Source organism: Heterodontus francisci, chromosome 24 (genome assembly GCF_036365525.1).
Source record: "Heterodontus francisci isolate sHetFra1 chromosome 24, sHetFra1.hap1, whole genome shotgun sequence".
Classification (NCBI taxonomy): domain Eukaryota; kingdom Metazoa; phylum Chordata; class Chondrichthyes; order Heterodontiformes; family Heterodontidae; genus Heterodontus; species Heterodontus francisci.
Genome location: NC_090394.1, coordinates 39,033,611 through 39,046,096, shown reverse-complemented (window position 1 = coordinate 39,046,096; position 12,486 = coordinate 39,033,611). Strand labels below are relative to the sequence as shown.

Here is a 12,486-nt window from a genome sequence, read left to right as displayed (position 1 = left end):
CCTTGGTGACTTGGGGAAGATGTTTACAGAGAAGTGACATTATGATTTATGAGTGGGTTTCGCTTCTGAGATGTTGCTTTGGTTCTGTTGGGGTGTGGACTGTGTTTGAAAACAGTTGGAGAGCAACCTGCTAAGAGAGAAGCACCCAGCTTGCCTCCTTCCTCCTGTCTCTGTAAAACGCTGCATATCAAGTGTGTGGGAGCTAAAACCCCTGATGTCGCGTTTCTTCTGAGGAGCTCCTGGAAAGCCTGCCAGATTAATTCTCCACGCCGCCTGAAAAGAACTGCTCCAGAAAAGCTCCCAGTGACCCCTCTACATGTTCTCGGATGCCAGGCTGTGTGCCATTTTGGGACACAACATATCTCATCCATTTTCTTCAAGAATTAACAAGTATTTGGTCAAAGTATTCTTTTTTTGTCTTTTTTTTTTGTAAAAGAGCTCTGCAGAGAAAATTTTTTTTTTCTTTAACCAGTGTGTGTGTGAGTGTGTGTGTATGGGGTTATTTAAAAAGGGAACTTTCATATTTCAATCTGTGTGTTAATGCTTTGCTTCTTTACTGGATAAGTCTTGCTTTATAATAAACTGATTATTTGTTGCTTATTAAAGAAACCCAGTTGGTGTATTTTATTCAGGGATAAAAAGTAGAGCATATGATTGACTGTATTGGTAACTGGGTGAACATTTAAATATATATTGTGACCTGTGGAGAAGTGGAACTAGAAAAGACAGTGCACTCTTCCCGCCTCGGTCGTAACAATGATCGCACCCGTCACCTGTGCCCATCGCCATAACTTTAATTTTAAATTATAATCGCATGGGAACTGGTAAAAAGGGATGGAGCAGAAGTGCTGCCAACTTCCGATTCTGCTGTTAGTAAAGCTACGAGATGGATAAAATCTCACCCTACAACACTAACTTCAAAAGTACTTCACTGGCTGCAAACCACATTGGGACATCCTGAGGGTGTGAAATTCTTCATATTAAAGCAAGTCTTGCTTTCTTTTGCACTAAATAACACATCACCCTTCAAGGTTTATGAATAAAGTCACTGTAAGCAGTGGTTACCTTCGTCCTGTTTGCTGCACCTATTGGCAATTTCTGGTTGCTGAAGCTGTATGTTTTTTTACTGTGTAGGTAACGCTAAAAAGAGCTGAGGGGAGATACCAGACCATTCCTTTAAACAATGTTCATGCCTGGCAAAGTCCAGGTCTCGCACCTTCCTGCGGATGGGTGATGTCATGCTGTACTAATTATATGTGGCTGTAAAGACCAGCACTTCAGCACAACCTGAAACTGAAGGGAAATTCGTCTGGGATTCCTCACCAGCGTAAATCTGAAATTCCAGGTCTCACAGAAGCGTCTTTGCTGAACTTACACCATCCCCTAATCCAGACATTTCAAGGCCTGTCATTTTAATCTTCGGACACCCACTCTATTGATGTCATCCTCCACACAAGATCAGATGACAGGTTGTTCAACCTTGCCCCTCTTAGAGCGAAGACCAAAGTACGAAGGTCCTCATCAGGGAACTCCTCTTTGCTGACGATGCTGCATTAACATCCCACACAGAAGAGTGTCTGCACAGACTCATCGACAGGATTGTGGCTGCCTGCAATGAATTTGGCCTAAACATCAGCCTCAAGAAAACGAACATCATGGGACAGGACGTCAGAAATGCTCCATCCATCAATATCGGCGACCACGCTCTGGAAGTGGTTCAAGAGTTCACCTACCTAGGCTCAACTATCACAAGTAACCTGTCTCTCGATGCAGAAATCAACAAGTGCATGGGAAAGGCGTCGCTGCTATGTCCAGACTGGCCAAGAGAGTGTGGGAAAATGGCACACTGACACGGAACACAAAAGTCCGAGTGTCTCAAGCCTGTGTTCTCAGTACCTTGCTCTATGGCAGCGAGACTGGACAACGTATGTCAACCAAGAGCGACGTCTCAATTCATTCCATCTTCGCTGCCTCCAGAGAATCCTTGGCATCAGTTGGCAGGACCGTATCTCCAACGCAGAAGTCCTCAAAGCGGCCAACCTTCCCAGCATATACACCCTACTGAGCCGGTGGAGCTTGAGATGGCTTGGCCATGTGAGCACAATGGAAGATGGCAGGATCCCCAAGGACACATTGTGCAACGAGCTCATCACTGGTATCAGACCCACCGGCCATCCATGTCTCCACTTTAAAGATGTCTGCAAACGCGACATGAAGTCCTGTGACATTGACCACAAGTCGTGGGAGTCAGTTGCCAGTGATCGCCAGAGCTGGCGGACAGCCATAAAGGCAGGGCTAAAGAGTGGCAAGTTGAAGAGACTTAGCTGTTGGCAGGAAAAAAGACAGAAGCGCAAGGAGAGAGCCAACTGTGTAACAGCCCCGACAACCAATTTTATCTGCAGCGCCTGTGGAAGAGTCTGTCACTCTAGAATTGGCCTTTATAGCCACTCCAGGCGCTGCTCCACAAACCACTGACCACTTCCAGGTGCTTACCCATTGTCTCTCGAGACAAAGAAAGAGAAGGTCAGCTGAATGACTTGAAGCAGGTCAGCAGATTAAATTTGTGGAAATAGTATTTATAGATCATGTTCGTACAAGAAAATTAAATGGAATCGTCTCAGGCAAAGTGAATGGAACAGGTCTTGAGCCCAGCAATAATTCATCTGATTAAACCTGAAGAAGGTGTTATATTAGAAAGCAATAGGAGCTGATCAAGACAACTGAAACATTGAGTTGCTAAATAAAGTAACCAGTAAGCATTGAACACACTCATCCTGCAGCTGTGAACTAGCTTTCCGTAACGGCCACTGATTGCTACATGTATTATAAGTTTAATCATAATTTAATAAAAGTTTTTTTTCCATTTAGCCCTTCTTTCATGAAGGTGCTTATTTTTGCTGAGATACACTTCATGTACGCTAACCCTGTACCTCAGCCATGTGTCTAATATGTGAACGAAGGCAATGAGTGTCAATAGGAAATTCAGCTGCAGAAGGAATCATAACCGAGCCTGTTTCTGTACTCATCCAATGTCCAGACATATACCTTGCAGCAAGGTTTGCTGGACGGTGCTCAAGAGCAAGGACTTCCAACCAAATCATTGTATGTACTAGATCACCAAACAGGGACACATCCTTCACTCAATCATGCCCATAAAATACTCATACCTCTTGTGGATTCTTTTGAAGTACGAACACGCACGCTTCCATGATAGACCGACGAGGTTCTGACAGAGTTACGGCGAGGCCCTTCAGATATCAGCTCACCTTCTGCGGACTCTGCAGTAGAGAGAGGATCAAAAGTGGTCACAAGTGAAGATCAACAGAATGGATGAATTTTAAACACTCTGCTTGTAAGAATCAAAAGGAAACTCTAGCATTCCAATCAAAATTTTAAACAAGATAACATAGGTGGCATTGTGTCAACAAATCCCGATACAGGGATCAGTCAGTGCGTGTGAGAAATCACAGGGATGAGCCAGTGTGACACAGAGATGATAAACAGATTTGAGGCACTGTGACACAGAGTTAATCCGGGCATTCAGTGATATAGAACTTCTCCTTTGCAAAGTATTGTAATACATTGCAAGAATTTATACTCGAGGGCTGTGAACTTCCAATTGGTGAAATGCCAGAAAGTTCTGATAGACCTCATGTGTGCGTTGATATTTTTGACAGTTACTTAATCCAGTGCAAACAGCAAAACAAAAGGCTCCTGTCTCCTACATGCTCAATCATTCCTTTCTCGGATTCCACAGGTGGCACTCCTTGGGCAACCTTGCACAAACTCCTTTTCCAATCAGCTCATCTCACCTGCGGCTGCCTTGTATCCCAGGAATCTGGCAATCTTCTGGTGGCAATGTTCCTGCTCCTCATATGTCAGCAGCTGATAAATGAACTGCCAGATCACCTGTTTCGCTGGCGTGTCCAGCACAGGATAGATGTCAACAATCAGAGTATCGATGTTCCTGTGGGAGAACAAGTGAAGATTCAGTCCAGAGCTCATTAAAGGCAGGCAGACAGTTCTGCTTTGGGTCTTACTGCAGAGGTTCAGAACACTGAGAACTACAGAGGAAAAACAATCTGGGCTCTGATTTTCCACCATCAGGAAACGCTCCATTCTTCCTGCCATAACTTCAGCAAGAGATCCTGGAGAAACAGTGTGAATGGGCACCAGTACATTTCACCTGTACAGGACCCACAGTGTGTGAGCTGATCTCTGTACAGGACCACAGTGTGTGAGCTGATCACTGTACAGGACCCACAGTGTGTGAGCCGATCTCTGTACAGGACCACAGTGTGTGAGCTGATCACTGTACAGGACCCACAGTGTGTGAGCCGATCTCTGTACAGGACCCACAGTGTGTGAGTCGATCTCTGTACAGGACCCACAGTGTGTGAGCTGATCTCTGTACAGGCCCCACAGTGTGTGAGCTGATCTCTGTACAGGCCCCACAGTGCGTGAGCTGATCTCTGTACAGGCCCCACAGTGCGTGAGCTGATCTCTGTACAGGACCCATAGTGTGTGAGCTGATCTCTGTAAAGGCCCCACAGTGTGTGAGCAGATCTCTGTACAGGACCCACAGTGTGTGAGCTGATCTCTGTGCAGGACCCACAGTGTGTGAGCTGATCTCCGTACAGGACCCACAGTGTGTGAGCTGATCTCTGTACAGGCCCCACAGTGTGTGAGCTGATCTCTGTACAGGACCCACAGTGTGTGAGCTGATCACTGTACAGGACCCACAGTGTGTGAGCTGATCTCTGTACAGGCCCCACAGTGTGTGAGCTGATCTCTGTACAGGCCCCACAGTGTGTGAGCTGATCTCTGTACAGGCCCCACAGTGTGTGAGCTGATCTCTGTACAGGACCCACAGTGTGTGAGCTGATCTCCGTACAGGACCCACAGTGTGTGAGCTGATCTCTGTACAGGCCCCACAGTGTGTGAGCTGATCTCTGTACAGGACCCACAGTGTGTGAGCTGATCTCTGTAAAGGCCCCACAGTGTGTGAGCTGATCACTGTACAGGACCCACAGTGTTTGAACTGATCACTGTACAGGACCCACAGTGTGTGAGCTGATCTCTGTAAAAGGCACCACAGTGTGTGAGCTGATCTCTGTACAGGACCCCAGTGTGTGAGCTGATCACTGCATAGGACCCACATCATGTGAGCTGATCTCTGTAAAGGTCCCACAGTGTGTGAGCTCATTACTGTACAGGACCCACAGTGTGTGAGCTGATCTCTGTACAGGACCCAAAGCGTGTGAGCTGATCTCTGTAAAAGGCCCCACAGTGTGTGAGCCGATCTCTGTACAGGACCCACAGTGTGTGAGTCGATCTCTGTACAGGACCCACAGTGTGTGAGCTGATCTCTGTAAAAGGCCCCACAGTGTGTGAGCCGATCTCTGTACAGGACCCACAGTGTGTGAGTCGATCTCTGTACAGGACCCACAGTGTGTGAGCTGATCTCTGTAAAAGGACCCACAGTGTGTGAGTCGATCTCTGTACAGGACCCACAGTGTGTGAGCTGATCTCTGTAAAAGGCCCCACAGTGTGTGAGTCGATCTCTGTACAGGACCCACAGCGTGTGAGCTGATCTCTGTACAGGACCCACAGTGTGTGAGCTGATCTCTGTACAGGACCCACAGTGTGTGAGCTGATCTCTGCACAGGACCCACAGTGTGTGAGCTGATCTCTGTAAATGCCCCACAGCGTGTGAGCTGATCTCTGTACAGGACCCACAGTGTTTGAACTGATCACTGTACAGGACCCACAGTGTGTGAGCTGATCTCTGTACAGGACCCACAGTGTGTGAGCTGATCTCTGTAAAGGCCCCACAGTGTGTGAGCTGATCACTGTACAGGACCCACAGTGTTTGAACTGATCACTGTACAGGACCCACAGTGTGTGAGCTGATCTCTGTGCAGGACCCACAGTGTATGAGCTGATCTCTGTACAGGACCCACAATGTGTGAGCTGATCTCTGTACAGGATACACAGTGTGTGAGCTGATCTCTGTACAGGACCCACAGTGTGTGAGCTGATCTCTGTACAGGACCCACAGTGTGTGAGCTGATCTCTGTACAGGACCCACAGTGTGTGAGCTGATCTCTGTACAGGCTCCACACTGTGTGAGCTGATCTCTGCACAGGACCCACAGTGTGCGAGCTGATCTCTGCACAGGACCCACAGTGTGTGAGCTGATCTCTGCACAGGACCCACAGTGTGTGATCTGATCTCTGCACAGGACCCACAGTGTGTGAGCTGATCCCTGTACAGGACCCACAGTGTGCGAGCTGATCTCTGCACAGGCTAAGCTCCGTTGCGACGACAGCATGGACCTGCATGGTGCCTACCTGTGCTGGAAGAAGCCCTCGAGAGCCTTGCAGACACTGTATCGCTCCTGCGGGGTCAGGAGGTGCTCCAGTTGCTGGATGAAAGTTCTCCCTTGGAACTTTATACTGGATGGCAGGATTTCAGCCACCCACTGGAGAGATGTCAGTGACGAGGTGTATGAGGGAGAGTCCACAGGGTCTGGCTCTGAGCATTGCACCAGGAGGAAGAGAAGAGAAACAGATTATATACACAGGCACAAGGACCCAGACAGAAATACACACACATACACACATGTCCATACAATCAGGACCTTTCGCACAGGCATACACATGCATGAATACATAAACTAACAGACATACAGATACACATTTCCCATAGAAATATAGAATTATAGAAACAGCACAGAAAGAAGCCATTTGGCTCATCGAGCTTCTGCTGGCTCTTTGAAAGAACAGTTGTGCTTAGTCCCATATCATTTTTCCCTTTCCTCATGCTTGTACCACAGAATCACAGAATTGTTACAGTGCAGAAGGAGGCCATTTGGCCCATCCTGTCCAGACTGGTTTTCTGAATGAGCAATTCACCTAATGCCATTCCTCGTTTTCTCCCCGTAACCCTGCACATTCTTGCTTTTCAGATAACAGTAATTCCCTTTTGAATGCCTCAATTGAACCTGCCTCCATCACACTCTCAGGTAGTGCATTACAGATCCTAACAAATTGCTGCATGAAGAAGTTTTTCCTCATGTCACTTTTGCTTCTTTTGTCAATTACTTTAAATCTGTGCCCTCTTGGTTTCGATCCTTTCATCTACTCTGTCCAGACCTCTCATGATTTCAAATACCTCTATCAAATTACCTCTCAGCCTTTTCTTCTACAAGGAAAAAAGTCCCAACTTCTCCAATCTGTCTTCATACCCGAAGTTCCTCATCCCTGGAACCATTCTCGTGACTCTTTTCTGCACTCCCTCCAATGCCTTCACATCTTTCCTAAAGTGCGGCACCCAGAACTGGACACAATACTCCAGCTGAGGCCGAACTAGTGTCTTATACAAGTTTAACATAACGTCCTTGCTCTTGTACTCCATGCCCCTATTAATAAAGCATAGGATAGTGTATGCTTTATTAACTGCACTCTCAACCTGTCCTGCCACCTTCAATGATTTATGCACATATATCCCAGGTCCCTCTGCTCTTGCATCCCCTTTAGTGTTGTACCCTTTATGTTATATTGTCTCTCCATGTTCTTCCTACCAAAATGAATCACTTCACGTTTTCCTGCATTGAACTTCATCTGCCACTTGTCTGCCCATTCCACCAACTTGTCCACATTCTTTTGAACTTGTCCACGTCCTCCTCACAGTTAACAATGCTTCCAAGTTTTGTATCATCCGCAAATTTTGAAATTGTACCCTGTACACCGAGGTCCAGGTCAGTAATATATATGAGGAACAGCAAGGGTCCCAACACTGACCCCTGGGGAACTCCACTACAAACCTTCCTTTAGCCCGAAGAACATCTATTAACCACTACTCTCTGTTTCCTGCTACTCAGCCAATTTTGCATCATGTTGCTACTGTCCCCTTTATTCCATGAGCTATAATTTTGCTCACAAATCTGTTGTGTGGCACTGTATCAAATGCCTTTTGGACACCACATCAACAGCATTGCCCTTGTCAACCCTCTCTGTTCCCTCTTCAAAAAGTTAGTTAAACATGATTTTCCCTTAATGAATCCATAGTTTGTGGCTACTGAATATTTTCTTTTCACCCTGGTCATTGGGACAGCCTGGGGTAACGTATCTACATAGTACATAGTTAAATCAGTCTAGGCCATAAGCGAGGCAAGAGCTGGGCTATGTCATGATGTTAACTGAATGTTATGTGGTCTTGCATATTAGAATATAATAAGGTACATGCTGTACAAGTTAGGAGATCATCTGACCTGGGGGTTCAAAGGTCAGATAGCACATATTGAAGGATTGTATCTGTCGAGTAAAGATGGCTGAATAAAGTTTGTGAAGCAAGTTAAATCTCAGTCTTGCTAAGTGGCATTACTGGAGGATCAGACAGTGGCGGTGAGGTCTAAAATATTGGATTAGGTTACTCAACCGCTACAGTTGGATATGGCTTTTGGTGGATTGGTGGAATATGCTGGGATTAGGGGTGTAAATCCATTTGATCCCAACGGTGAAGACAGTATAGTGAGTGTGTGATGGGTCGCATGGCTTGAAGAGTTTGAGGCTTACACGGACAGCAAAGGCCTGTTTCTCAATGGGGCAACGTCGACGCAGCGAGCACAACGGAGAGCTTTGTTGCTGTACAAGGCTGGGGCATCAGTGAGAGAGACATTCAAAATACTTAATGGCACAGAACAGGATGATTATTAGAAGGCCATGGTTGCATTAAACAATCATTATATGGTGAAGATGAATGCAACATTTCAGTGACTTTTTCGATAGATGAAGCAGATAGGTGGGGAAACTGTTGCGCAATGTTTTACTCGATTGCGCCAAGATGTAATTATGGAAATGATTTGGATAATTAGCTCAGGAATCAAGTCATACAAGTTTCCAGCCGAACTACTTGAAGTGCAAGTTGCTTGAAAAAGATGTGTTAACCTTGGCAGAAACATTGAGGGTGGCGTCTTTGTTTGAAGCTGTGGAAGCTCAATTCCAGTTGATGAAGTTGGATGCAGACACTTCAGCTTCAGAATGTCCTAGATCAAAGTCAAGCCAATTGAGCAAGCTCAGATTTTCTAGACAGCTAGGTAGGAATGGCTCAAGTAAGATGGAAGAAGAGTGCTTCAAATGTGGAAATTTGGGACATTTTGGGAAGGATTCTCGCTGCCCTGCTAAAGGCAAGACATGCAGAAATTGGGAGGAAAGGATCACTCTGCTAGGAAGTGCAGAAGCAAAACTGGGTAGGGAGAAAAGTCTGGAAAGGAAAACTGAGGACAGAGGAATGGAAAAAGCAGAAATATATGCTGAGTAGAGAATGATGAGGAAAATGATGATGAATGTTATGAGGAATACATGTTTGGAGTCAATGATGGGAAACGTGGAAAAGTTCCAGTGCTGATTGGTGGGTGCAAGTAGACATCATTGTGAATACTGGAAGTGACAGCAATGTGATTGATAGGACATTGTGGGAAGAATTGAGTAAAGAATTGAGTGCACATCACGGAAATGTGTGAAGAAGTTGTATCCATACACATCCAAGATACCGCTTCAAACTGTGGGATGTTTCATGGATGTAGTGCAAGGAGGTGATGATAAGGTAGATGCAGAGTTCATGGTCATCGAGAGAAAGGGAAACCACTCATGGGCAGAGAGATGGCTCAAGCTTTAGGGGTGTTGCATATTGGCTTGAAGGTGAACTTGGCGAAGTCATTTGCTGAACTGAAGGAGGCGTTCTAACATGTTTTCCAAGGAATAGAAAAGCTTTGTGATCATCAGGTGAAGCTGACCATTGATGACAATACCAAGACAGTAGTTTACCCAGTACGAAGAGCACCTTTTGGATTGAGGAGCAAGGTTGAAGCTAAGATCCAAGAGCTCATTGATCTAGATATTGTTGAATCAGTAGAAGAACAAACACCTAGGGTGAGTCCAGTAGTGATAGTGCCCAAGCAAAATGTAGGCATAAGACTGTACATTGACATGAGGCAGGTGAATGAGGCAGTGGTTAGAGAATGCCATCCTATACCAACTGTAGATGAGATACTCCAGGAGATGTCAACAAGTAAGGTGTTTTCCAAGTTGGACTTAAAGTGGGTACCACCAGCTAGAGTTGCACCCAGACTCTAGGAAGGTGACAGCGTTTGTCACACACTGTGGACTGTACCGATACAAAAGGCTGTTATTTGCCATAAACGCAGCACCTGAGATTTACCAACACGAAATCAATTCAAGGTGTTCCAGGAGTGGCCAATATTTCAGATGACATCATTGCTCATGGTGCCTCTCATGAGGATCATGATGAGAGGTTGAGACTAGTGTTGGCAAGATTGCAAGCAGGAGTCTAACAGTGAATGCAGACAAATTCCTATTTGGAGTGTCAAAGTTAATATTTATGGGACACAAGTTGATAAGCCAAGGCATTAATCAAGTAACAGAGAAAGTTAAAGCAGCGGTAGAGGCAAGAGAACCACAAAATGCCAGTGAGGCGAGGAGTTTTCTTGGTCTTGTAAACTATTGTACAAAATTCATACCAAACTTCGCTACAATGGCTGATCCATTGAGGAAGTTAACAAGGGAGAATAAATGATTGGTTTTTGGCCAAGGGCAGAAGGATGCATTCAGAGAGTCATGGTCCTGTCGTTTTTATTTCCGGGAATATACGGTGTGCCTTTAAGGCTTGCAAAAGATCAGTACTGCTTTAAGAACCAGCAAGCCTCAGGAGTTGGAAAAAGTGCATTTTTGGTTGCTATTTGGAGACTGCAATTCAAAGGGTGCATTCTCATTACCTTGGATACAGCCACTTGGACTGAGCATCAAGCGATACATTTGTTACAATTCAATTTTGAACTGGCTTTTTAGTTGAAGACAGTCTGTTCTAACAGAACGCAGACAGACAGCTGGTGTTAGCACTTGAAAGAAGAGCACTCAGCCATTTAAACTGAAGGAAGAGAATTTAGTCTGTTTAATCATTATTATCTCTCAAAATTCTAAAAAGTCAAGACAAAACAGAGATCTCTGATCATTTAAACTGAAGGAAGGAAAGCTTCAAGTACTGCTGGAATTAGACTACGGACTGTTCTACTGTGGAAGAACCTATTTTTCCCATCGGACAGCTGTGAGGATTTCAAGCAACATTGGACTGTAAATTTGAAAGGACTCTAATTTTTTCTATTTTAAATGTTGTTTATATCTTCATAGTGTTCAAGAATTTAGTTTTTTTAATTAAACAGTTAATTTGTTGATTTAAAGACACCTGGTTTAGTTAGCCGCATTCTAATAGATGGTACAATTTGGCTGGGTCTTTCTTTAATTTGGAAAGTTTAAAATGATATGTTAGGCAATCTGTGAAGGGACAGGATTGAATTAACAGTGTGCTTCTCCCACCACAATCAGAATCGTATATTTTTTTGGGGGACTTTGACTGGAGCGGTCGGTCATGACAAGAGCACTGAAGGAAAGCTTGATGAGTAGTCACACTCTTGGATATTATGATCCCCAAGCACCAACGAAGGTCATTGCAGAGGCCAGTCTGGTGGCACTAGGAGCAGTGTTAGTACTGACACACGCTAGAGGACCAAAAGTCATCAATTATGCAAGCTGGTCTTTGACGTATGTGGAGAGGCGATATTCTTAGAGAAAGAGGCCTTGGGACTGATCTGGGCATGTGAAAGATTTCATGCATACATGTTTGGCATCGAAATTGAGTTGCTGACAGACCATAAACCACTGAGGCGATATACTCTCCAAAGTCAAAACCATGTGCTCGGATTGAGATGTGGGTACTCAGACTTTAGCAATGCAAGTACAAGGTTAGTCACATGATGGGGATGACAAGCATTGCAGATTCGCTATCAAGACTACTGAAAGTGGACAAACGGTCCATGCTAGAGAAGGAAGTGGAATCGTTAGTGCGATTTGTAACGGTACACTCGACACCCAGAGCAATGACAGCTAGGAAGATATAGAGAGTCAGACAGAGATCCAGAACTAGAAGACATCAGGCAGAGGATCCAGACAGGAGAGTGGGAGAAGTGTTTCTACAAGTTCTATGATGCTGTGAGAGATGAACTGTGCACAATGGGGAAATGTGTGCTCAGACTCGTGGTGCCAAGCCAGCTAAAGAATAGAATGGTGACATTGGCTCATGAAGGACATTTAGGAATGGTCAGTATGAAGCAGAACCTGAGAACCAAGGTTTGGTGACCTGGAATGGAGAAAGAGGCAGAAAATAGGGCTGTTAAGAAGGCATATGGTGTGTTAGCTTTTATTAGTAGGGGGATCGAGTTTCAGAGCCACGGGGTCATGATGCAGCTGTACAAAACTCTGGTGAGACCGCACCTGGAGTATTGCGTGCAGTTCTGGTCACCGCATTATAGGAAGGATGTGGAAGCTATGGAAAGGGTGCAGAGGAGATTTACTAGGATGTTGCCTGGTATGGAGGGAAGGTCTTACGAGGAAAGGCTGAGGGACTTGA

General features: G+C 45.3%; 1 protein-coding gene across 1 annotated transcript in view; it reads right to left on the bottom strand.

The window, feature by feature from the left end:
* grid2ipb (glutamate receptor, ionotropic, delta 2 (Grid2) interacting protein, b) overlaps nt 1-12,486 on the bottom strand; it is a 151,742-nt gene that overhangs the window by 37,777 nt on the left and 101,479 nt on the right. Inside the window, exons 8-10 of the mRNA XM_068055983.1 lie at nt 6,354-6,537; nt 3,813-3,967; nt 3,168-3,278 (exon numbers count right to left, since the gene is read on the bottom strand). Coding sequence (XP_067912084.1) covers nt 3,168-3,278; nt 3,813-3,967; nt 6,354-6,537 — 450 coding nt within the window. The remainder of the gene's footprint in view (nt 1-3,167; nt 3,279-3,812; nt 3,968-6,353; nt 6,538-12,486) is intronic.